The sequence below is a fragment of the Sebastes fasciatus genome, chromosome 6, assembly GCF_043250625.1.
Source record: "Sebastes fasciatus isolate fSebFas1 chromosome 6, fSebFas1.pri, whole genome shotgun sequence".
NCBI lineage: Eukaryota > Metazoa > Chordata > Actinopteri > Perciformes > Sebastidae > Sebastes > Sebastes fasciatus.
Window position 1 is genome coordinate 26,762,087 of NC_133800.1, and position 27,517 is coordinate 26,789,603.

General features: G+C 36.3%; 3 protein-coding genes and 1 pseudogene across 3 annotated transcripts; all 4 read left to right on the forward strand.

The window, feature by feature from the left end:
- The first annotated feature begins 4,201 nt into the window (after positions 1 to 4,201).
- Positions 4,202 to 5,623, forward strand: LOC141770097 (nuclear factor 7, brain-like). The gene has a single exon (XM_074639761.1). The coding sequence runs from the start codon at positions 4,202 to 4,204 to the stop codon at positions 5,621 to 5,623; it is 1,422 nt and encodes a 473-aa protein (XP_074495862.1).
- A 5,055-nt stretch (positions 5,624 to 10,678) lies between these two features.
- On the forward strand, positions 10,679 to 13,642 carry LOC141769615 (nuclear factor 7, brain-like). The gene has a single exon (XM_074638860.1). The coding sequence runs from the start codon at positions 10,681 to 10,683 to the stop codon at positions 12,127 to 12,129; it is 1,449 nt and encodes a 482-aa protein (XP_074494961.1). The 5' UTR covers positions 10,679 to 10,680; the 3' UTR covers positions 12,130 to 13,642.
- A 4,831-nt stretch (positions 13,643 to 18,473) lies between these two features.
- Positions 18,474 to 20,006, forward strand: LOC141770099 (nuclear factor 7, brain-like; annotated as a pseudogene).
- Positions 20,007 to 25,532: 5,526 nt separating this feature from the next.
- LOC141769628 (zinc-binding protein A33-like) lies at positions 25,533 to 27,076 on the forward strand. Its single transcript, XM_074638874.1, has one exon. The coding sequence runs from the start codon at positions 25,533 to 25,535 to the stop codon at positions 26,949 to 26,951; it is 1,419 nt and encodes a 472-aa protein (XP_074494975.1). The 3' UTR covers positions 26,952 to 27,076.
- The last annotated feature ends 441 nt before the right edge of the window (positions 27,077 to 27,517 follow it).

Here is a 27,517-nt window from a genome sequence, read left to right on the forward strand (position 1 = left end):
AGTTGTTTTAGTTTTCAATCTCAACATATATATATATATATATATATATGTATATATATATATATATATAGTATATATCATAAATTAAAACAAACAGTGCTCATCTCAAATTAATTTGTACATATCAAATAAAGAGAATAATTTAAGAGATTTACTGAGCAGTTTTAACTCTTTCTTCATAGTCAGACAGGGTTTAGTTTTGAGTTATCTGCATTAATGTATAAAAATGTACTTAACCCTCCTGTTTCTTCCCGTCCGTCGACCATGCAACTTTTGTCTTCCCGGGTCAAAATGAACCCGGTCTGGTTTGACTTTTTATAAAGCATACAGTATAAACTATCACCCAATTCTGTGTTACACCTTTTGGGCCAACTTCATTCCTAATTATTAAGTTTTACACTTTTTGGGGGGAAATTAAGGTTAATAAACCTAATTTCCGTGAAATTATACCAAATTTTTTAGTATAAAAAAACAACCAGATATTGTGAATTATTTTGACTAAAGTTATTATCAGAGGAACATAATGTTGTTGTATTATCACATACTGGTATATGTAAACTTTTAGTCAGAATATTGTTTTGAGTAGGCAACCATCCATGTTATTTTTGGGTAATTAGATTAAAGAAATCCATATTTATGATATGATGGAGTTTGAAAACAGGTCAAATTTGACCCGAGGACAACAGGAGGGTTAATAATAGTGAAATATTGATAACAAAATCCAAATTCTGATTCGCAGCAAAGATACCAAATTTGACCGTTTTCTCTCTGAATGGTGACAGCTCAGTCCTCTTGGATTGTAGCCAGCTCTGCATGTCATTCCAGAAAAACTTCACTGATTCACAATTAAAAAAAAAACACATGTTCCAAACTTTCAATTTCACTTTCACAAAATACACAGTTATTCACATCAAAGTTAAACCTCAGTCTCAAGAATTCGTTCGTTGGGTAAATCTCATTCAGGATTTTGAAGTTCACCTCTTTCACCTTAGGAGGGAGAGGGAATGAAATATATCTTCTCCGTATTATCTTAAACTCTTCAGCTTCAAATTCCTTGAAAACATAATTTCTCCTGACTGGGTTAGTGAAGTATTCTCTGAACAGAATATTACTAATAACTTTGTTGGTAATCTTGCTGTCACACAAATCAATTCCTTCTATACAGAGTTGTCTTAGACTAGGGGAGATATTTGAATACAAGATGTCTTCTATCACCATTGATCTAAGGCAGGGGTCAGCAACCTGCGGCTCCGGAGCCACTTGAGGCTCTTTAGCTCCTCTCCAGTGGCTCCCTGTGGATTTTTAAAAATGGAAATGAATAACTGTTTTTTGTTTACATTTTCATTTTTATGTATCATTGTTGTAGGTCTAATGTACGACGGTACGACAGAGTATTAGGGCCACATTGAGGAAAAAAAATAAATCTGAGATTTCGAGAATAAAGTCATAATATTACGAGAATAAAGTTGTAATATTATGAAAATAAAGTCATACGTTTACGAGAAACAAAGTTGTAATGTGAGAATAAAGTCAGAAGTTTACGAGAAAAAAAAGTCGTAATATTATGAGAATAAAATCATAATATTATAAAGTAGTAATTTTACTTATTTAATTTTTTTCTCGTAAAGTTTTAACTTTATTCTCGTAATATTACGACTTTTTTTCTTGTAATATTATGACTTTATTCTGGAAATCTCTGATTTTTTCCCCCCTTAACGTGGCCCTAATACTCCGTAGTACATTTGCACTTTGGCCCTCACTGCATTAGACGTATATACTATATACTTAGACTATAAACTGTGTTACCTTCATCACAATGCTCAAATGTTTTGCGGCTCCAGACAGATTTTTTTTTTTTCTTTGCCTAAAAATGGCTCTTTTGATAGTAAAGCTTGCTGACCCCTGATCTAAGGGAAGCTGGTACGGCTTTTATCTTTCTATTATAGTTCTTAACGGTACATTGGATTGAGAACTTCTCACAAAACTCTTCATGATGTCACAAGTTTCCACTGCCATCCATGAAATGGGCTACAGCCCAAATCCCTTTGGATTTCCAAACCACTATGTACTCTGATTTTTTACTCCACAAAATGTGTCTATTGTTCCACACAGGTGTGTTATGTGGTGTAAAGTTATGTTTGTAAATTAACTTCCAATAGAGGAGCACTTGCTGATGGAAAGCGGAAAGTTTGACAATGTAAAAATCCCATCGGCTTTGTGATTCTGACTTCCAGGTTGGCCTACATTAATTCATCATCCCTGCACCGCTCTATTTGCTTCTGTAAAGCCACATGACTAATTAACTGATTGTAGAAACAACCTCATAGCAGCCTGATGACGGCTAAATAGCTGAAAACATGTGAGGAATAAATGAATTGTGCAACTTGTTTAATTTAGATGGACTTGTTTTGATTCTCACACTGGTCTGTACCTCACTGTGTGTGTTGTCAACATTAGAAACAGTCAGAAATCACATTTAAAAGATGGTTCAACTTTACCCTCCTACAACTTCACTGCATCATTATAATCTCATATAAAAACAAACAAACAAGCAGAATCATGTCAGTTGTTGATCAGCTTTGTTAGTTGAAGTCGTAACAGTGTGTTGATACTCCAGTCTGTTCTAGACAGCCTCACTGAAGAGAGGGAGCACTGAGGGTTGTATACACAGAGATGTAGTGATGGCTGTCTAAACTGACCTTAAGGAGCATTAAGATGTTCACTATAAAGATGTGTTTCTTTAAACCAGTTGAGTCAGTCAGCAGGACTGTATGATGCTAACACAGTGTATGAAGGCTGTAGAGATGGATAAGCATTTCCAAAGAGACAACATTGTTTAAGAAATGATTTCACTTTTACATTTGATTAATTCTGTAACCTACTGAATGCAGTTTTCAGGGACAACATGCTCACATGTGCATAATGTCATCAACATTACTGAATGTACAGTATGTATACAACATGTGTGATTGCATGGACACATTTTACTTCCCGTAAAACGCCACAAGATGTAGACAAAGTCCACGTTTTGTTGCTCATTTTGAACACTGAACATTTTATTTCTGTTACTTATTTACATGCATATTGTTGTTTGCTGCACAGGTTGATCAATAGTAGCTCCTCTTAGTAGTTTCTGATAGATTTTTCTTTTAATGCGTATTCGTCAACATACTTTATGTCCAGAGTATCTAAGAAATGCATCACTGCTGTGTCTCTTGATGTTGTTGTTGCTTCATCAGGCACCAAATGAGTTAAATCATCTCAAACACTTGATTCAGATTGAATTATATCTCAGACATGAGTCTTTCCAGCTCTTAAGAAGCCAACTTTAATTTTGTGCTGCTGTACCATCATCATCAAAACTCATGAATGAATGAATGAATGAACGAGAAAGAAAATGTGCCAGAAAGTGAAACAAATACAGTCAGGTTGAGAGACTTTATGTAGATTCTATATCATGATTATTATTTGTACATTTACTGTGACACAATGTAGAAAAACAACAGTCATTTTAGTGAGTTTTCTCTCATGTTTTTTGGAAAATACTCTCAAAATAAATTGCACAGACATTTGACCACTTTGACTTGTGATGAATAGGAGAATAAGCAAATGAAATGAAAAGTAAATAACAAGTTTAATTCCTATAAGTGCAGGTTTAGAGAGTGCTATATATTGAGTCCAACTGGATGAAACTAACAAAGTCATGCAACTGGTTTAGTGTCAGTCAGCCTGTTGAAATGTTCAGTCCTCGTTAGACTAAAACATTACAATCCTCTCCTTGTTTTTGTGCATTTTTATGAACATTTCTATTATTTATTTAGCGAAACAAAACAGGAGAAGTCACAATTATTTATACATATTTTGCATTTTATTGTTTTTTGTCTTTGAAAATTGATTATATTTTTGAAAAGAAATTGTATTGTTCTTAATCAAGAGGAAAGTGTTGAACTCTGAATGACATCGTGACACCATCTGCTGGTGACATAATGACATGGCAGCATTTCCTGATAATAATTCACCCTGTGACAGAGGGAAGTGTAAATGAAAGTAGATTTTGACATTGTTGATCAGAGTTGAGACGCCATTACAGGGTGTGAGATCTCTGCTGGAAAACACACATTTGGATTATTTGAAGCAATCAAGAGACGGGACAGTAACTCGGTGAGTCTTGCTTTTGAAAGAAATTTAGATACCAAGACAAATGGCTGAGAGAGCTCTTTTTGAAAGTTACCTGAACTGCCATGTGTGTTCAGAGACTTTCAGAGATCCTGTGTCTCTGAGCTGCAACCACAGCTTCTGTTCAAGCTGCCTGAAGAAATTCTGGGAACAAGCTGAAAACAAAAACTGTCCCATTTGTAAAAGAAAATCATCTAAAGACGGTTCTTTGGTGAACTTTGCACTGAAGGAACTGTCTGACTCGTTTGCTGAGAGACAGAAAACTGGATCAACTGAGACAGAAAAAGAAGAGAAGAAAGAGGAGGTGGTGTGTAGTAAACATCAAGAAGAGCCTAAACTGTTCTGTAAGGATGAAGAGAGAGCTGTGTGTCCTGTCTGTGAGTTTTCTCTCCACCAGAGTCACAAGGTGGTTCTGGTAGAACAAGCAGTCAGTGACCTGAAGGACCAGCTGAAATCTGACTTAGAGTCTCTACAGGACAAGAGGGACACACACAAACAAGTAGAGAACACATACAATGAAGTGATTCAACACTCCAAGAAGCAGCTGTTGTCCACAGAGAGGCAGATCAGAGCAGAGTTCAACAAGCTCCACCAGTTCCTGAAAGAGGAAGAGGAGTCCAGACTGGCAGCTCTGAGGGAGGAAGAGGAGCAGAAGGGGAAGACTATCAGCAGAGAGATGAAGATGATTCAGGAGCACATCTCCTCTCTGTCAGACAGTATCTCTGCTGTTGAAGAAGACCTGCAGAAACACAACGTGCCCTTCCTCAGCAGTTATAAAGCCACTCAGACCAGAGCCAGAGTCCAGTGCTCACTGTCAGATCCACAGCTGGTCTCAGGAGCGCTGATAGATGTGGCCAAACACCTGGGCAACCTGTCCTTCAGAGTCTGGGAGAAGATGAAGGACAAGGTCCACTTCAGTCCTGTCATTCTGGACCCAAACACTGCAACCTACAATCTTTATCTGTCTGATGATCTGACCAGTGTGAGATATGGAGACACAATCCAGCAGCTTCCTGACAATCCAGAGAGAAACATTAAGTATGTCAATGTTCTGGGCTCTGAGGGCTTCAGCTCAGGGAAACACAGCTGGGAGGTGGAGGTGGGAGACCATCCTCACTGGCTTGTAGGTTTGGCTAAAGAGTCAGTTGACAGGAAGGGAGAGAGATATGCCAAACCAGAAAATGGAATCTGGTGTTTAAGGCATCGCAGTGGAAAATACACTGATGGAGCTTGTAAGACAGTCAGAGTGAAGAAGAGTCTGCAGAGGATCAGAGTCCAGCTGGACTATGACAGGGGTGAGGTGTCCTTCTTCAACCCTGAAGACATGACTCACATCTACACTCTCAGAGACACTTTCACTGAGAAACTCTTCCCATGGTTCTGTATTGGATCAGCTGGTGATGCTAAAACTGGTGATATCAAAATCTGTCAAACTGAGATTCTCTGAGATGTTCAGACACGTTGGTGTTAGTTCAGACTTTAATCTGACTTCACTGTCTGTCTAGATCTCATTGAAATAATCAAGACAATCAACAGTTATAACAGAAATAAGATTTACTCAATACTTAAACTGCATTACATCATCAGGTCTTAAACTTTCATACAGCTCCAAATCAGTTTACTTATTAACCTGGTTATCAGCATCTTGTGTTTAATCAGACCACAATATAACATCTGCTGTATCCACTATACCAAACACTTTGTTTCAGCTGTGTGATTCTTTAAGGGGAGACTCTACAGGTGAATAGGGTAAAATATTTAACTAATAGATATCACCATGAAACTTCCCCAGTTGATTACTGACATTAAGCCAATTATTTTTTGTATTACAAGTTTCTGAAATGTTATGTTTAAATATGCAAATGAGGCATTATCTAATTCTGGCTTTGAGTGAATTTAGGAGAAATCTACAGACACAAATAGACAAAGTGGTAAAATGAATTCCAATCCCAAATTAATTAACACTATTTTATTGTTTACATGAAACTCACTGATAAAACATGAACACAATTATTTTTTATATCTGAAATTCATTTTTTATAAAATACCTTGAGAAATTAAGGATTCGTTGTTTAGAAAAAATTTGTTAAAGACGGTAACTAAGATTAATCCACAAGAAAATGTGGCTACAAAATCTGTATCACATCATCAGGAGACAAACTTTAAAGATTAAAGTTGTTAATTATTCTGGTTATCAGCATCTTGTTTTGAGTCAAACAACATTATATCGTAGTTTCAATCATTAGTTTTCGTTTTTGATATTTTTTAGGATCTTCTGATGAGTTATTTTAATTTTGGATCTTTTGCTAATGATGTTTTATTTTAAGATAAGATAAAACTTTATTCATCCTGAGGGAAATTGCTGTGCAGCAGTTGCAACAAAAAGTGAGAAAAGTGTAAATATAAAAAGTGTAAATATAAAGTCTATATAATCTATATAATTTGTACATATCAAATAAAGAGAATAGTTTAAGAGATTTACTGAGCAGTTTTAACTCTTTCTTCATAGTCAGACAGGGTTTAGTTTTGAGTTATCTGCATTAATGTATAAAAATGTACTTAACCCTCCTGTTTCTTCCCGTCCGTCGACCATGCAACTTTTGTCTTCCCGGGTCAAAATGAACCCGGTCTGGTTTGACTTTTTATAAAGCATACAGTATAAACTATCACCCAATTCTGTGTTACACCTTTTGGGCCAACTTCATTCCTAATTATTAAGTTTTACACTTTTTGGGGGGAAATTAAGGTTAATAAACCTAATTTCCGTGAAATTATACCAAATTTTTTAGTATAAAAAAACAACCAGATATTGTGAATTATTTTGACTAAAGTTATTATCAGAGGAACATAATGTTGATGTATTATCACATACTGGTATATGTAAACTTTTAGTCAGAATATTGTTTTGAGTAGGCAACCATCCATGTTATTTTTGGGTAATTAGATTAAAGAAATCCATATTTATGATATGATGGAGTTTGAAAACAGGTCAAATTTGACCCGAGGACAACAGGAGGGTTAATAATAGTGAAATATTGATAACAAAATCCAAATTCTGATTCGCAGCAAAGATACCAAATTTGACCGTTTTCTCTCTGAATGGTGACAGCTCAGTCCTCTTGGATTGTAGCCAGCTCTGCATGTCATTCCAGAAAAACTTCACTGATTCACAATTAAAAAAAAAACACATGTTCCAAACTTTCAATTTCACTTTCACAAAATACACAGTTATTCACATCAAAGTTAAACCTCAGTCTCAAGAATTCGTTCGTTGGGTAAATCTCATTCAGGATTTTGAAGTTCACCTCTTTCACCTTAGGAGGGAGAGGGAATGAAATATATCTTCTCCGTATTATCTTAAACTCTTCAGCTTCAAATTCCTTGAAAACATAATTTCTCCTGACTGGGTTAGTGAAGTATTCTCTGAACAGAATATTACTAATAACTTTGTTGGTAATCTTGCTGTCACACAAATCAATTCCTTCTATACAGAGTTGTCTTAGACTAGGGGAGATATCTGAATACAAGATGTCTTCTATCACCATTGATCTAAGGCAGGGGTCAGCAACCTGCGGCTCCGGAGCCACTTGAGGCTCTTTAGCTCCTCTCCAGTGGCTCCCTGTGGATTTTTAAAAATGGAAATGAATAACTGTTTTTTTGTTTACATTTTCATTTTTATGTATCATTGTTGTAGGTCTATGTACGATGGTACGACAGAGTATTAGGGCCACATTGAGGAAAAAAAATAAATCTGAGATTTCGAGAATAAAGTCATAATATTACGAGAATAAAGTTGTAATATTATGAAAATAAAGTCATACGTTTACGAGAAACAAAGTTGTAATGTGAGAATAAAGTCATAAGTTTACGAGAAAAAAAGTCGTAATATTATGAGAATAAAATCATAATATTATAAAGTAGTAATTTTTACGTGTTATTTTATTTTTTTCTCGTAAAGTTCTAACTTTATTCTCGTAATATTACAACTTTTTTCTTGTAATATTATGACTTCATTCTGGAAATCTCAGATTTTTTTTCCCTCAATGTGGCCCTAATACTCCGTAGTACATTTGCACTTTGGCCCTCACTGCATTAGACTTATATGCTATATACTTATACTATAAACTGTCTTACCTTCATCACAATGCTCAAATGTTTTGCGGCTCTAGACAGATTTTTTTTTTTTTCTTTGCATAAAATATCTCTTTTGATAGTAAAGGTTGCTGACCCCTGATCTAAGGGAAGCTGGTACGGCTTTTATCTTTCTATTATAGTTCTTAACGGTACATTGGATTGAGAACTTCTCACAAAACTCTTCATGCTGTAACAAGTTTCCACTGTCATTCATGAAATGGGCTACAGCCCAAATCCCTTTGGATTTCCAATCCTCTATGTACTCTGATTTTTTACTCCACAAAATGTGTCTATTGTTCCACACAGGTGTGTTATGTGGTGTAAAGTTATGTTTGTAAATTAACTTCCAATAGAGGAGCACTTGCTGATGGAAAGCAGAAAGTTTGACAATGTAAAAATCCCATCGGCTTTGTGATGCTGACTTCCAGGTTGCCCTACATTAATTCATCATCCCTGCACCGCTCTATTTGCTTCTGTAAAGTCACATGACTAATTAACTGATTGTAGAAACAACCTCATAGCAGCCTGATGACGGCTAAATAGCTGAAAACATGTGAGGAATAAATGAATTGTGCAACTTGTTTAATTTAGATGGACTTGTTTTGATTCTCACACTGGTCTGTACCTCACTGTGTGTGTTGTCAACATTAGAAACAGTCAGAAATCACATTTAAAAGATGGTTCAACTTTACCCTCCTACAACTTCACTGCATCATTATAATCTCATATAAAAACAAACAAACAAGCAGAATCATGTCAGTTGTTGATCAGCTTTGTTAGTTGAAGTCGTAACAGTGTGTTGATACTCCAGTCTGTTCTGGACAGCCTCACTGAAGAGAGGGAGCACTGAGGGTTGTATACACAGAGATGTAGTGATGGCTGTCTAAACTGACCTTAAGGAGCATTAAGATGTTCACTATAAAGATGTGTTTCTTTAATCCAGTTGAGTCAGTCAGCAGGACTGTATAATGCTAACACAGTGTATGAAGGCTGTAGAGATGGATAAGCATTTCCAAGAAGACAACATTGTTTAAGAAATGATTTCACTTTTACATTTGATTCATTCTGTAACCTACTGAATGCAGTTTTCAGGGACAACATGCTCACATGTGCATAATGTCATCAACATTATTGAATGTACAGTATGTATACAACATGTGAATGCATGGACACATTTTACTTCCTGTTAACACCACTAGATGGAGACAAAGTCCACGTTTTGTTGCTCATTTTGAACACTGAACATTTTATTTCTGTTACTTATTTACATGCATATTGTTGTTTGCTGCACAGGTTGATCAATAGTAGCTCCTCTTAATAGTTTCTGATAGATTGTTATTTTAATGCATATTCGTCAACATACTTTATGTCCAGAGTATCTAAGAAATGCATCACTGCTGTGTCTCTTGATGTTGTTGTTGCTTCATCAGGCACCAAATGAGTCAAATCATCTCAAACACATGATTCAGATTGAATTATATCTCTGACATGAGTCTTTTCAGCTCTTAAGAGACCAACATTAATTTTGTGCTGAATGAATGAATGAATGAACGTATGAATGAATGAATGAATGAATGAATGAATGAGGGAGAAAATGTGCCAGAAAGTAAAACAAATACAGTCAGGTTGAGAAAATGTATGTAGATTCTATATCATGATTGTTATTTGTACATTTACTGTGACACAATGTGAAAAACAACAGTAATTTTAGTGAGTTTTCTCTTTTTGGAAAATACTCGCACTTGCACAGACATTTGACCACTTTGACTTGTGATGAATAGGAGAATAAGCAAATGAAATGAAAAGTAAATAACAAGTTTAATTCCTATAAGTGATGGTTTAGAGAGTGCTATCTATTTAGTCAAACTGGATGAAACTAACAAAGTCATGCAACTGGTTTAGTGTCAGTCAGCCTGTTGAAATGTTCAGTCCTCGTTAGACTAAAACATTACAATCATCTCCTTGTTTTTGGCATTTTATGAACATTTCTATTATTTATTTAGCGAAACAAAACAGGAGAAGTCACAATTATTTATATATATTTTGCATTTTATTTTGTTTAGTCTATGAAAATTGATTATAGATTTAAAAAGAAATGTTATTGTTCTTAATCAAGAGGAAAGTGTTGAACTCTGAATGACATCCTGACACCATCTGCTGGTAACATAATGACATGGCAGCATTTCCTGATAATAATTCACCCTGTGACAGAGGTGAGTGTAAATGAAAGTAGATTTTGACATTGTTGATCAGAGCTGGGTGTGAGATCTCTGCTGGAAAACACACGTTTGGATTATTTGAAGCAATCAAGAGACGGGACAGTAACTCGGTGAGTCTTGCTTTTGAAAGACAATTTAGATACCAAGACAAATGGCTGAGAAAATTGCTCTTGTTGAAAGTTTCCTGAACTGCCATGTGTGTTCAGAGACTTTCAGAGATCCTGTGTCTCTGAGCTGCAACCACAGCTTCTGTTCAAGCTGCCTGAAGAAATTCTGGGAACAAGCTGAAAACAAAAACTGTCCCATTTGTAAAAGAAAATCCTCAAATGATTTTCCAGGAGTGAACTTTGCACTGAAGGAACTGTCTGACTCGTTTGCTGAGAGACAGAAAGCTGGATCATCTGAGACAGAAAAAGAAGAGAAGAAGGTGGAGGTGGTGTGTAGTAAACATCAAGAAAAGCCTAGACTGTTCTGTAAGGATGAAGAGAGAGCTGTGTGTCCTGTCTGTGAGTTTTCTCTCCACCAGAGTCACGAGGTGGTTCCTGTAGAACAAGCAGTCAGTGACCTGAAGGACCAGCTGAAATCTGACTTAGAGTCTCTACAGGACAAGAGGGACAAACACAAACAAGTAGAGAAAACATACGATGAAGTGATTCAACACTCCAAGAAGCAGCTGTTGTCCACAGAGAGGCAGATCAGAGCAGAGTTCAACAAGCTCCACCAGTTCCTGAAAGAGGAAGAGGAGTCCAGACTGGCAGCTCTGAGGGAGGAAGAGGAGCAGAAGGGGAAGACTATCAGCAGAGAGATGAAGATGATTCAGGAGCAAATCTCCTCTCTGTCATACAGTATCTCTGCTGTTGAAGAAGACCTGCAGAAACACAACATGCCCTTCCTCAGCAGTTATAAAGCCACTCAGACCAGAGCCAGAGTCCAGTGCTCACTGTCAGATCCACAGCTGGTCTCAGGAGCGCTGATAGATGTGGCCAAACACCTGGGCAACCTGTCCTTCAGAATCTGGGAGAAGATGAAGGACAAGGTCCACTTCAGTCCTGTCATTCTGGACCCAAACACTGCACACCCCAGGCTCTATCTGTCTGATGATCTGACCAGTTTGAGACTTGGAGACACAAGGCAGCAGCTTCCTGACAATCCAGAGAGAAACACTTATTCTGCCACTGTTCTGGGCTCTGAGGGCTTCAGCTCAGGGAAACACAGCTGGGAGGTGGAGGTGGGAGACCATCCTCACTGGCTTGTAGGTTTGGCTAAAGAGTCAGCTGACAGGAAGGGAGAGATATATTCCTCACCAAAATATGGAATCTGGAGTTTAACTCATCGCAGTGGAAAATACACTAATGGTCTTGGTGAGACAGTCAGAGTGAAGAAGAGTCTCCAGAGGATCAGAGTCCAGCTGGACTATGACAGGGGGGAGGTGTCCTTCTACGACCCTGAAGACATGACTCACATCTACACTCACAGAGACACTTTCACTGAGAAACTCTTCCCATATTTCTATATTGGACCAGCTGGTGATGCTAAAACTGTTTATATCAAAATCAGTCAAACTGAGATTCTCTGTGATGTTCAGACACGTTGGTGTTAGTTCAGATTTTAATCTGACTTCACTGTCTGTCTAGATCTCACTAATATAATCAAGACAATCAACAGTTATAACAGAAATAATATTTACTCAATACTTAAACTGCATTACATCATCAGGTCTTAAACTTTCATACAGCTCCAAATCAGTTTACTTATGGTTATCATCATCTTGTGTTTAATCAGACAACAATATAACATCTACTGTATCCACTATACCAAACACTTTGTTTCAGCTGTGTGATTCTTTAAGGGGAGACTCTAAAGGTGAATAGGGTAAAATATTTAACTAATAGATATCACCATGAAACTTCCCCAGTTGATTACTGACATTAAGGCAATTATTTTTTGCACGACAAGTTTTCTGAAATGTTATGTTTAAATATGCAAATGAGGCATTATCTAAATATAACTTTGGGTGAATGTAGGAGTAATCTACAGACGCAAATAGACAAAGTAGTAAAATAAACACCTAAATGTGTATTATGGATGTTTTCTTTCCACTAGTCTGAAAGAAGACGTGTTATTGAAGCAATATAGCCCAAAAATGTCAAAATTGACCAGTGTATGAAAAACAATGTTTCTGCCCGTAGTGTCTCTCCTTAACTTTTATCATCATCAGACAACATTTTTAGTTTGTCAGATTTCTGGATCTTCTGATCAGTTATTGCAGCTCTGATTTATGATTTCAATGTTTTACACTTTACACTCAGAGTCTCAGTTCATCAAAACACATTCTGGCTCTGATTGATTGTTATCTTTTTATGATTTGTTGAGGGTCACAGAAACCGTTTTTCTCTACTGTCTCTACTGTCCCAAGTTAATTAATATTCTTTTATTGTTTTAATGCAACTTACTGTAAAAACATGAACATAAACATTTTTTTATATCTGAAATTCATTTTTGGAAATACCTTGAGAAATTAAGGATTTGTTGTTTAGCAAAAATGTTTTAAAGACGGTAACTAAGATTAATCCACAAGAAATTGTGGCTACAAAATCTGTATCACATCATCAGGAGACAAACTTTAAAGATTAAAGCTGTTAATTATTCTGGTTATCAGCATCTTGTTATGAGTCAAACAACATTATATAGTAGTTTCAATCATTAGTTTATGTTTTTGATATTTTCTAGGATCTTCTGATGAATTATTTCAATTTTGGATCTTTTGTTTTAATGGTGTTTTATTTTAAGATAAGATAAAACTTTATTCATCCTGAGGGAAATTGCTGTGCAGCAGTTGCAACAAAAAGTGAGAAGAGTGTAAATATAAAAAAGTGTAAATATAAAGTCTAACAATACGGTGTAAATATATACACAAGTATATACAATATCAGAATCAAGTCAACAGTATGGGTCATAAAAATATAAACATGCTTTGATTCAGTCTTTAATTCTTACAGCGCTTCTTCAAACTGTATATGATATTTTTTGTAGTGTATTCATGATCAATAATATGAATGATAAATGACAATGTCCAGTTTGTGATTAAAATAAAGGAAATGTCAGCAGTACAATTTAGTTTCATGGGTTTTTTATTAAATCAAATATATCTTTATAAAATGTACATCAGATGGATGCTGCTTCACATGATGTGTAATTAAATCACCAGCAGTTTTTATTCTGTAGTTTGTGTATGAGGTTGTTTCTTTACATAAATCTGTCAAATGTTCAGGTGACGAATTACGAAGAATACAAATAATGAAAGATAATTATACAACCAGCTTTAAAAAATACAATATTTAATCTTTCTCTTTCAATTTTTTATTTTAAATACATTAAATGTCTTACTGAAACTCTTTCAACTTCAACATTTATGGAACTAACTTATTATTTATAAAGTGCTACAGGAATGAATCCTAAAACACAGAAATGAGTTAGCATTTTAGCACTTCCTGTTTCCTCTTCTGGAAGTCAATGGGTTTTCAGTTAGATGCCTGAAATAAGGTCTGTGGTTAACACAAGCTGAAGAGATGTTATAAAATGCGTCAGTAAATATCCCACTAGTGAATTTTGAAGCTTTTATGTGTCTTAAAAAAGGTGGTTGCTAACAAGTGACTAAATGAGACTACTAAACTTCATCACGGTGACTCGTCCTCCTTTACAGCCTCGTTGTGTATACACGGCGAGGCGGTAAAGGAGGACAAACAGGATAAACAGGATAAACAAACTACACCACGGTGGCATGACTATATATAGTCATGCCACCGTGGTGTAGTTTGTTTATAGCCTAACCTTAGCTTTTTACTTATGTCAACTGCATTCATGCTTCAAAAATCATAAAGTGGTGTTTATTTGTGGAGATTATTTTACGGAACAAAACATGTAAATATGATAAACATTTGTCACAGAGCTTATTTTAAATAAACATTTCATGTTCTAAAGAACTTGGTTATTTGACTTGTGTGTGTGTATAAACAATTTGAATCACTGTTCACTATGACCAAGAACTCCGTAGCAACCCTGAGATTAAGAGACTCAATTGATTAATATCACATTTTGAATTTTTCCCTGTTTTTATAAAATTAGGTGGCTCCTGGATAAATTCTGATATTAAAACTAATTGTGTGTGATATTTGAAGCTGAGTTTCACCACTCTCCTTCACCTTTTATTACAATTCATGGGTTTATGATTAATAAATTTGAGTTATTTATTAGAGATATATATTTTGATATTAATTAATGATTGATTATCAATATGCTCTATGCAATAACGCTACAGCATTATTCATTTAATATCTATTAGTTAAAGATATTTACCCTATTCACTTATAGTTTCTTACAAATTGTATGGAATTTAACAATCCATATCTTTAAAGGCAGTTTTCTCAAAATTAGTACTTTCTCAGATTCAGAGCCAGAAATCTCTACTTCAGTAGCACTTACATTCACCAAACTTTCTAGTTTCATTCCTATCTATATTCTGAAGGTTTTTACAGAGGGGTTTGTTCATTTATCATTCACAGCCTGATTTATAGAACATTTTATTCATATAGACATGGCGAAAATTGTTTTTTTTTTTTTATTACTCTTGACAGTATTTTCTGATTTATGGAGCGATGAAAAGAGATATCCAACATCCCCTCTGTAAAAACATTTGACTCCAATGTGTCAAAAAAAATGAAACAAGAATTTTGAGACAGTTTTTATCCAATGTTCACATTTCTGTTCTGGAAATGTATTTAAATTATCACATATTTAGTAAGATAATGCCTGGTTTGCATATGTAAACATGCATTTTCAGAAAACTTGTATTACAAAAAATAATTGTGTTAATGTAAGTAATCAACTTTGGAAGTTTCATGTTGATATCTATCAGTCAATTTTTTTGCCTTATCCACCTGTAGTGTCTCCTTAGAGAATCTTGTTTTTGTTGACCTCCAGTGGTGAAAGTTGATGTTGAATTTGTGATGAAGCAGATGCATTATAGTTACTGAAAAGTGTGATATTCAGTGTGCATGGACAAAGTAGTCATCTAATTGATGACTTAAACAAACAACAAAACAAATTCTGATTCCTCTCCATTTTCCAGTAGGACTTATACCTTCTTGCTTTTCGGCTTTTTTCAGATATGGGATGCCTGACGGCTTTCATATTGCATTTTACACATTTTATATTCATATACAGTACAGTACATTTTCACAGATTGGCCTTCACACATTCAGTTACAGTTGTGTGTGGACATAAATTCCCTTTCTTTGTCTCCACAAGGGGGCAACAAAGCCTGCAACTTTCCCTGCAGGCTGCCCAGCATGTTCAACAGAAGTCAGTTTATTTCCACCAACTGTCTGTTTGTGAGTAAAACTTAAACGTTAAAAAAACAAAAAACTGTGCATATAAAGTGCTGTGAAGTAAATCAACTTTAATGTTGTTGGTTGTTTCTTCATGCATCATTATTACCTGATTATCCCTGAAAAGAAATACTGTAACTAGGTTATATATGATTATGATCTGGCACAATCTTACATACCTTAAGTAAGAACAGATACACTACTTAGTTTTTAGGATTTACAGTAGTTTTGAGGGGTTTTGCAATGAAAATATATAAAGTGAAAAAGATATTAAAACTAGGGTTGTTAATCAATTAAAATAGTTAATCACGATTAATCGCAAATTAATCAAATTTTTTATCCGTTCAAAATGTACGTTAAAGGGAGATTTGTCAAGTCTTTAATACTCTTATCAACATGGGAGTGGGCAAATATGATTGCTTTATTCAAATGTATGTATATATTTATTATTGGAAATCAATTAACAACACAAAATAATGACAAATATTGTCCAGAAACCCTCACAGGTACTGCATTCAGCATAAAAAATATGCTCAAATCATAACATGGCAAACTGCAGCCCAACAGGCAACAACAGCTGTCAGTGTGTCAGTGTGATGACTTGACTATGACTTGCCCCAAACTGCATGTGATTATCATAAAGTCCACTTCAGTCCTGTCATTCTGGACCCAAACACTGCAAGCCGCTGGCTTTATCTGTCTGATGATCTGACCAGTGTGAGACGTGGAGACACAAGGCAGCAGCTTCCTGACAATCCAGAGAGAAACACTAATTATCACATTGTTTTGGGCTCTGAGGGCTTCAGCTCAGGGAAACACAGCTGGGAGGTGGAGGTGGGAGACCATCCTCACTGGTTTGTAGGTTTGGCTAAAGAGTCAGCTGACAGGAAGGGAGAGAGATCTGCCTCACCAAAAGATGGAATCTGGTGTTAAATTCATCTTAGTGGAAAATACACTGATGGTCTTAGTGAGACATTCAGAGTGAAGAGATCCAGAGGATCAGAGTCCAGCTGGACTATGACAGGGGGGAGGTGTCCTTCTACGACCCTGAAGACATGACTCACATCTACACTCACAGAGACACTTTCACTGAGAAACTCTTCCCAGCTCCTTCACAGCTGTAAACATTTTATTTACAGCTGTGTGATTCTTTAAGGTGAGACTGTACAGGTGAATAGGGTAAAATATTTAACTCATAAATATCCCATGAAACTTCCCCAGTTTTCCCCAAATTAATTAATATTCTTTTATTGTTTTAATGCAACTTACTGTAAAAACATGTTGTTTTCATTAGAAAACACACGTTTTATTTTTGATATTTACTGGAAATAACATACGATATAGCCAAGAGCAAGTAGGTTGTTATCTAGTGATCTTCTCTAGCCAGCTGCCACCTTATCTTGGTTTCTGTTTTGAAATGAGGAGGTACTGTAGGCTACAGATAACTCCTCAGGCACGCCCTGGCACGCCCTGCGTCTTGCTATTGCCAGGGTCAAAATGTGCACACACGCAAGTGCCGAGATAAAGTAAACAGGGGGTTAAACAACACATTAATATAACAGTCTGACTGATTTCTTCATAACTATAATTTGAGTTAATAAAGACTAAATGTGGATGTTTCACTCAGCAGTTGTTGTCCCTCCTCAGCCTGCTGTAGTGTAACATTAGTCCATTGTTTTATTCCATGATACTGAACAGAATAATCCATACAGGTAGAAAAAAGTAAGATGTGAGAGGAGCACAGGATGCTTTTTACTCTCTTGGTCCTAATTGTGCTTTAATGCACCAGGTTTGTAGGTCTACTTTCTCTCATTTTTTTCTATTGAGCTAGATTGAAAAAGAAAAAAAAAAAAAAACACTCAAACGGAGCGGATCAAAACGAGGCTTCTTACTGATATATTGTAGTGACGGCTCATATTTCCCAGAGTTTCCATAGTTGTCTCTTTGCGCTATGTGTTCGTGTTTTATTTGAACCATTAGTGAGGTTGCTGTTGTGTTTTTTGACAGGTAGATCGTAATAAAGTTTCACTAGTGAACTTTATTACATATAACTGTGAGCGTCAATGCCTGTCCTGAAAGTGTCAGTAATCAAGTTCATATTTTCATTTACATCCAGGACAACTGACCCGGTTTTCTCGGCTCATTGTAAACTAATCAGCCGTTCCTCTCAATATGAGTGACAGGAAAAAATAGGAACTGTGTATCCGATAGCAGTTCAGACAAAACGTCACGCCGCGCTGTGCAGCGCCGTGTTGCTCACAGCCAGTTAGGACACTCCAATAGAAAACAATGTAATCAAGCCCAAGTACATAGTTGTTTCCTAAATGCAAAACTATCACTGTTTTGTGCTTTATTTTGCATTGCAGTGTTAAGTCCTTCCATTACCAAACTGAATTAATTAACTTTACTAATAGCTTAGCTGTTATTTCAGTTTAGTTTTTTGTCAGGAGAGAATTCAGCTGAGGAGGCACAGTGACCTTTTTGGACGGGCCTGGGCCCCTATGGCCCGCCCCTAACGCTGACGCTGGGTATGATATATCTGCTGGAAAACACACGTTTGGATTATTTGAAGCAATCAAGAGACGGGACAGTAACTCGGTGAGTCTTGCTTTTGAAAGACAATTTAGATACCAAGACAAATGGCTGAGAAAACCGCTCTTTTTGAAAGTTTCCTGAACTGCCATGTGTGTTCAGAGACTTTCAGAGATCCTGTGTCTCTGAGCTGCAGCCACAACTTCTGTTCAAGCTGCCTGAAGAAATTCTGGGAACAAGCTGAAAACAAAAACTGTCCCATTTGTAAAAGAAAATCATCTAAAGATAATATCTTGGTGAACTTTGAACTGAAGGAACTGGCTGACTCGTTTGCTGAGAGACAGAAAGCTGGATCATCTGAACCAGAAATAAAGAAGAGAAGAAGGTGGAGGTGGTGTGTAGTAAACATCAAGAAGAGCCTAAACTGTTCTGTAAGGATGAAGAGAGAGCTGTGTGTCCTGTCTGTGACTTTTCTCTCCACCAGAGTCACAAGGTGGTTCCTGTAGAACAAGCAGTCAGTGACCTGAAGGACCAGCTGAAATCTGACTTACAGTCTCTACAGGACAAGAGGGACACATATGAAGAAGTGGAGGAAACATATGATGAAATGGTTAAACACTCCAAGAAGCAGCTGTTGTCCACAAAGAGGCAGATCAGAGCAGAGTTCAACAAGCTCCACCAGTTCCTGAAAGAGGAAGAGGAGTCCAGACTGGCAGCTCTGAGGGAGGAAGAGGAGCAGAAGGGGAAGACTATCAGCAGAGAGATGAAGATGATTCAGGAGCACATCTCCTCTCTGTCAGACAGTATCTCTGCTGTTGAAGAAGACCTGCAGAAACACAACGTGTCCTTCCTCAGCAGTTATAAAGCCACTCAGACCAGAGCCAGAGTCCAGTGCTCACTGTCAGATCCACAGCTGGTCTCAGGAGCGCTGATAGATGTGGCCAAACACCTGGGCAACCTGTCCTTCAGAGTCTGGGAGAAGATGAAGGACAAGGTCCACTTCAGTCCTGTCATTCTGGACCCAAACACTGCAAACCACTATCTCTATCTGTCTGATGATCTGACCAGTGTGAGATGTGGAGACACAATCCAGCAGCTTCCTGACAATCCAGAGAGATTCACTAAGTATGTAGATGTTCTGGGCTCTGAGGGCTTCAGCTCAGGGAAACACAGCTGGGAGGTGGAGGTGGGAGACCATCCTGTCTGGAATTTAGGTTTGGCTAAAGAGTCAGTTGACAGGAAGGAGAAGAGATATGCCTCACCAGAATATGGAACCTTGTGTTTAGTTCATCGCAGTGGAAAATACACTGATGGAGCTTGTAAGACAGTCAGAGTGAAGAAGAGTCTCCAGAGGATCAGAGTCCAGCTGGACTATGACAGGGGGGAGGTGTCCTTCTACGACCCTGAAGACATGACTCACATCTGCACTGTCAGAGACACTTTCACTGAGAAACTCTTCCCATATTTCTGTATTTTGTCAGCTGGTGATGCTAAAACTGTTGATATCAAAATCATTCAAACTGAGATTCTCTGTGATGTTCAGACACGTTGGTGTTAGTTCAGACTTTAATCTGACTTCACTGTCTGTCTAGATCTCATTGAAATAATCAAGACAATCAACAGTTATAACAGAAATAATATTTACTCAATACTTAAACTGCATTACATCATCAGGTCTTAAACTTTCCTACAGCTCCAAATCAGTTTACTTATTAACCTGGTTATCAGCATCTTGTGTTTAATCAGACCACAATATAACATCTACTGTATCCACTATACCAAACACTTTGTTTCAGCTGTGTGATTCTTTAAGGGGAGACTCTACAGGTGAATAGGGTAAAATATTTAACTAATAGATATCGACATGAAACTTCCCTAGTTGATTACTGACTTTAAGACAATTATTTTTTGTATTACAAGTTTCTGAAATGTTATGTTTAATTATGCAAATGAGGCATTATCTAGAGCTAACTTTTGGTGAATTTAGGAGAAATCTACAGACAGACAAAGTAGTAAAATAAACACCTAAATGTGTATTATGGATGTTTTCTTTCCACTAGTCTGAAAGAAGACGTGTTATTGAAGCAAAATAGCCCAAAAATGTCAAAATTGACCAGTGTATGAAAAACAATGTTTCTGCCTGTAGTGTCTCTCCTTAACTTTTATCATCATCAGACAACATTTTTAGTTTGTCAGATTTCTGGATCTTATGATGAGTTATTTCAGCTCTGATTTATAATTTCAATGTTTTACACTTTACACTCAGAGTCTCAGTTCATCAAAACACATTCTGGCTCTGATTGATTGTTATCTTTTTTATATTTTTATGATTTGTTGAGGGTCACAGATATTGTTTTTCTCTACTGTCCAAAATTAATTGATATTCTTTTACTGTTTTAAGGTAACTCACTGTAAAAACATGGACACATAAATCATTTCTTATATCTGAAATTCATTTTTGAGAATACTTTGAGAAATTAAGTATATGTTGTTTAGAAAAAATGTGTTGAAGACGGTAACTAAGATTAATCCACAAGAAAATGTGGCTGCAAAATCTGCATCACATCATCAGGAGACGAACTCTAAAGATTAAAGCTGTTAATTATTCTGGTTATCAGCATCTTGTTTTGAGTCAAACAACATTATATAGTAGTTTCAATCATTAGTTTTAGTTTTTTATGTTTTTGGGATCTTCTGATGAGTTGTTTTAGTTTTGGATCTCTTGTTTTAATGGTGTTTTATTTTAAGATGAACTTTATTCATCCTGAGGGAAATTGCTGTGCAGCAGTTGCAACAAAAAGTGGGAAAAGTGTAAATATAAAGTCTATGACAATATGGTGTAAATATATACAAAAAATACACAATGCCTAAATCAAGTCAACAGTATGGGTCATAAAAATATAAACATGCTTTGATTCAGTCTTTAATTCTTACAGCGCTTCTTCAAACTGTATATGATATTTTTTGTAGTGTATACATGATCAATAATATGAATGATAAATGACAATGTCCAATTTGTGATCAAAATAAAGGAAATATCAGCAGTACAATTTAGTTTCATGTTTTTTTTTCGATTAAATTTAAATCCAATATATCTTTATAAAATGTACATCTTGTAACTTTCCTAGTGCTCTAGGAACTACACTGTGCCAGACCCGCCCAGCCTGTTCGATGGCCACGTCTGGCCCATGTGTTTGAAACACAACAACATCTTGTGTCGAGCTTTTATCTTGTAAAGATAAAAGCTGTTAATTATTCTGGTTATCAGCATCTTGTTTTGAGTCAAACAACATTATATAGTAGTTTCAATCATTAGTTTAAGTTTTTGATATTTTTGGGATCTTCTGATGAGTTGTTTTAGTTTTGGATTGCAACATATATCAAAAATTACATTCAAATAAAATAAAAAACTGGTGAAGGAACAAGAAATACAAAATAATAAATGAATTAAAAAAGAAAAAAATATATAAATATATATATACAGTATATATCACATGAATTAAAAGAAACAGTGCTCATCTGAAATTAATTTGTAAATATTAAATAAAGCGAATAATTTAACAGGTTGTTTGTCAGTCATAATGGACAAAGATTTACTTAGCAGTTTTAACTCATTCTTCATAGTCAGACAGGGTTTAGTTTTGAGTTATCTGCATTAATGTATCAAAGATTTACTTAATAATAATAAAATATTGATATCAAATTCGGATTCACAGCAAAGATACCAAATTTGACCGTTTTCTCTCTGAATGGTGACAGCTCAGTCCTCTTGGATTGTAGCCAGCTCTGCATGTCATTCCAGAAAAACTTCACTGATTCACAATAAAATAAAAAAAATACATGTTCCAAAATTTCAATTTCACTTTCACAAACTACACAGTTATTCACATCAAAGTTAAACCTCAGTCTTAAGAATTCGTTCGTTGGGTAAATCTCATTCAGGATTTTGAAGTTCACCTCTTTCACCTTAGGAGGGAGAGGGAATGAAATATATTCTCCGTATTATCTTAAACTCTTCAGCTTCAAATTCCTTGAAAACACAATTTCTCCTGACTGGGTTAGTGAAGTATTCTCTTAACAGAATATTACTAATAACTTTGTTGGTAATCTTGCTGTCACACAAATCAATTCCTTCTACACAGACCTGTCTTAGACTAGGGGAGATATCTGAATACAAGATGTCTTCTATCACCATTGATATATAACAGGGGTCTGCAACCTGCGGCTCCGGAGCCACTTGAGGCTCTTTAGCTCCTCTCCAGTGGCTCCCTGAGAATTTATACAAATGGAAATGAATAACTGTTTTTTGTTTACATTTTCATTTTTATGTATCATTGTTGTAGGTCTAATGTACGATGGTATGACAGAGTATTAGGGCCACATTGAGGAAAAGAAATAAATCTGAGATTTCGAGAATAAAGTCATAATATTACGAAAATGAAGTTGTAATATTATGAAAATAAAGTCATACGTTTACGAGAAACAAAGTTGTAATGTGAGAATAAAGTCAGAAGTTTTTTATTTAATTTTACGTGTTATTTTATTTTTTTCTTGTAATATTATGACTTTATTCTGGAAATCTCTGATTTTTTTTCCCTCAATGTGGCCCTTATACTCCGTAGTACATTTGCACTTTGGCCCCACTGTATTAGACTTATATGCTATATACTTAGACTATAAACTGTGTTACCTTCATCACAATGCTCAAATATTTTGCGGCTCTAGACAGATGTTTTTTTTTCTTTGCCTAAAATGTCTCTTTTGATAGTAAAGCTTGCTGACCCCTGATCTAAGGGAAGCTGGTACGGCTTTTATCTTTCTATTATAGTTCTTAACGGTACATTGGATTGAGAACTTCTCACAAAACTCTTCATGCTGTCACAAGTTTCCACTCTCATCCATGAAATGTGCTACAGCCCAAATCCCTTTGGATTTCCAATCCTCTATGTACACTGATTTTTTACTCCACAAAATGTGTCTATTGTTCCACACAGGTGTGTTATGTGGTGTAAAGTTATATTTGTAAATTAACTTCCAATAGATGAGCACTTGCTGATGGAAAGCGGGAAAGTTTGACAATGTCAAAATCCCATCGGCTTTGTGATTCTGAATTTGGGGTTGGCCTACATTAATTCATCATCCCTGCACCGCTCTATTTGCTTCTGTAAAGCCACATGACCAATTAACTGATTGTAGAAACAACCTCATAGCAGCCTGATGACGGCTAAATAGCTGAAAACATGTGAGGAATAAATGAATTGAGCAACTTGTTTAATTTAGATGGAGTTGTTTTGCTTCTCACACTGGTCTGTACCTCACTGTGTGTGTTGTCAACATTAGAAACAGTCAGAAATCACATTTAAAAGATGGTTCAACTTTACCCTCCTACAACTTCACTGCATCATTATAATCTCATATAAAAACAAACAAACAAGCAGAATCATGTCAGTTGTTGATCAGCTTTGTTAGTTGAAGTCGTAACAGTGTGTTGATACTCCAGTCTGTTCTAGACAGCCTCACTGAAGAGAGGGAGCACTGAGGGTTGTATACACAGAGATGTAGTGATGGCTGTCTAAACTGACCTTAAGGAGCATTAAGATGTTCACTATAAAGATGTGTTTCTTTAAACCAGTTGAGTCAGTCAGCAGGACTGTATAATGCTAACACAGTGTATGAAGGCTGTAGAGATGGATAAGCATTTCCAAAGAGACAACATTGTTTAAGAAATGATTTCACTATTACATTTGATTAATTATGTAACCTACTGAATGCAGTTTTCAGGGACAACATGCTCACATGTGCATAATGTCATCAACATTACTGAATGTACAGTATGTATACAACATGTGTGATTGCATGGACACATTTTACTTCCCGTAAAACGCCACAAGATGTAGACAAAGTCCACGTTTTGTTGCTCATTTTGAACACTGAACATTTTATTTCTGTTACTTATTTACATGCATATTGTTGTTTGCTGCACAGGTTGATCAATAGTAGCTCCTCTTAGTAGTTTCTGATAGATTTTTCTTTTAATGCGTATTCGTCAACATACTTTATGTCCAGAGTATCTAAGAAATGCATCACTGCTGTGTCTCTTGATGTTGTTGTTGCTTCATCAGGCACCAAATGAGTTAAATCATCTCAAACACTTGATTCAGATTGAATTATATCTCAGACATGAGTCTTTCCAGCTCTTAAGAAGCCAACTTTAATTTTGTGCTGCTATACCATCATCATCAAAACTCATGAATGAATGAATGAATGAACGAGAAAGAAAATGTGCCAGAAAGTAAAACAAATACAGTCAGGTTGAGAGACTTTATGTAGATTCTATATCATGATTATTATTTGTACATTTACTGTGACACAATGTAGAAAAACAACAGTCATTTTAGTGAGTTTTCTCTCATGTTTTTTGGAAAATACTCTCAAAATAAATTGCACAGACATTTGACCACTTTGACTTGTGATGAATAGGAGAATAAGCAAATGAAATGAAAAGTAAATAACAAGTTTAATTCCTATAAGTGCAGGTTTAGAGAGTGCTATATATTGAGTCCAACTGGATGAAACTAACAAAGTCATGCAACTGGTTTAGTGTCAGTCAGCCTGTTGAAATGTTCAGTCCTCGTTAGACTAAAACATTACAATCCTCTCCTTGTTTTTGTGCATTTTATGAACATTTCTATTATTTATTTAGCGAAACAAAACAGGAGAAGTCACAATTATTTATACATATTTTGCATTTTATTGTTTTTTGTCTTTGAAAATTGATTATATTTTTGAAAAGAAATTGTTTTGTTCTTAATCAAGAGGAAAGTGTTGAACTCTGAATGACATCCTGACACCATCTGCTGGTGACATAATGACATGGCAGCATTTCCTGATAATAATTCACCCTGTGACAGAGGGAAGTGTAAATGAAAGTAGATTTTGACATTGTTGATCAGAGTTGAGACGCCATTACAGGGTGTGAGATCTCTGCTGGAAAACACACATTTGGATTATTTGAAGCAATCAAGAGACGGGACAGTAACTCGGTGAGTCTTGCTTTTGAAAGACAATTTAGATACCAAGACAAATGGCTGAGAAAACCGCTCTTTTTGAAAGTTACCTGAACTGCCATGTGTGTTCAGAGACTTTCAGAGATCCTGTGTCTCTGAGCTGCAACCACAGCTTCTGTTCAAGCTGCCTGAAGAAATTCTGGGAACAAGCTGAAAACAAAAACTGTCCCATTTGTAAAAGAAAATCATCTAAAGACGGTTCTTTGGTGAACTTTGCACTGAAGGAACTGTCTGACTCGTTTGCTGAGAGACAGAAAACTGGATCAACTGAGACAGAAAAAGAAGAGAAGAAGGTGGAGGTGGTGTGTAGTAAACATCAAGAAGAGCCTAGACTGTTCTGTAAGGATGAAGAGAGAGCTGTGTGTCCTGTCTGTGAGTTTTCTCTCCACCAGAGTCACAAGGTGGTTCTGGTAGAACAAGCAGTCAGTGACCTGAAGGACCAGCTGAAATCTGACTTAGAGTCTCTACAGGACAAGAGGGACAAACACAAACAAGTAGAGAACACATACAATGAAGTGATTCAACACTCCAAGAAGCAGCTGTTGTCCACAGAGAGGCAGATCAGAGCAGAGTTCAGCAAGCTCCACCAGTTCCTGAAAGAGGAAGAGGAGTCCAGACTGGCAGCTCTGAGGGAGGAAGAGGAGCAGAAGGGGAAGACTATCAGCAGAGAGATGAAGATGATTCAGGAGCAAATCTCCTCTCTGTCAGACAGTATCTCTGCTGTTGAAGAAGACCTGCAGAAACACAACGGGCCCTTCCTCAGCAGTTATAAAGCCACTCAGACCAGAGCCAGAGTCCAGTGCTCACTGTCAGATCCACAGCTGGTCTCAGGAGCGCTGATAGATGTGGCCAAACACCTGGGCAACCTGTCCTTCAGAGTCTGGGAGAAGATGAAGGACAAGGTCCACTTCAGTCCTGTCATTCTGGACCCAAACACTGCACACCGCTGGCTCTATCTGTCTGATGATCTGACCAGTTTGAGACGTGTAGACACAATCCAGCAGCTTCCTAACAATCCAGAGAGAAACACTAAGTATCACACTGTTCTGGGCTCTGAGGGCTTCAGCTCAGGGAAACACAGCTGGGAGGTGGAGGTGGGAGACCATCCTGTCTGGTTTTTAGGTTTGGCTAAAGAGTCAGCTGACAGGAAGGAGAACGCAAGAGTTTCACCAGAAGATGGAATCTGGTGTCTTTTCAGTGAAAATTACACTAATGTTGTTGGTGAGACAATCAGAGTGAAGAAGAGTCTCCAGAGGATCAGAGTCCAGCTGGACTATGACAGGGGGGAGGTGTCCTTCTACGACCCTGAAGACATGACTCACATCTGCACTCACAGAGACACTTTCACTGAGAAACTCTTCCCATGGTTCTTTATTGGAAAGGCTGGTGATGCTAAAACTGCTGATATCAAAATCTGTCAAACTGAGATTCTCTGAGATGTTCAGATACGTTGGTGTTAGTTCTGACAGAAACTGTTTCTCTGTCCTGTCTCTACTGTCCCAAATGAATTATGCAAAACTGTTTTCATCTTCCTTTATTGTTTAATGTAACCCATTTTAAAAATATGAACACAAAAGTAATTTCTTATATCTGAAATTCATTTTTCGGAAATACCTTGAGAAATTAAGAATTTGTTGTTTAGTAAACATGCTGAAGACGGTAACTAAGATTAATCCACAAGAAAATATGGCTACAAAATCTGTATCACATCATCAGGAGACAAACTTTAAAGATAAAAGCTGTTAATTATTCTGGTTATCAGCATCTTGTTTTGAGTCAAACAACATTATATCGTAGTTTCAACCATTAGTTTTAGTTTTTGATATTTTGTAGGATCTTCTGATGAGTTATTTTAGTTTTGGATCTTTTGTTTTAATGGTGTTTTATTTTAAGATAAGATAAAACTTTATTCATCCTGAGGGAAATTGCTGTGCAGCAGTTGCAACAAAAAGTGAGAAAAGTGTAAATATAAAAAGGGTTAATATAAAGTCTATGACAATAT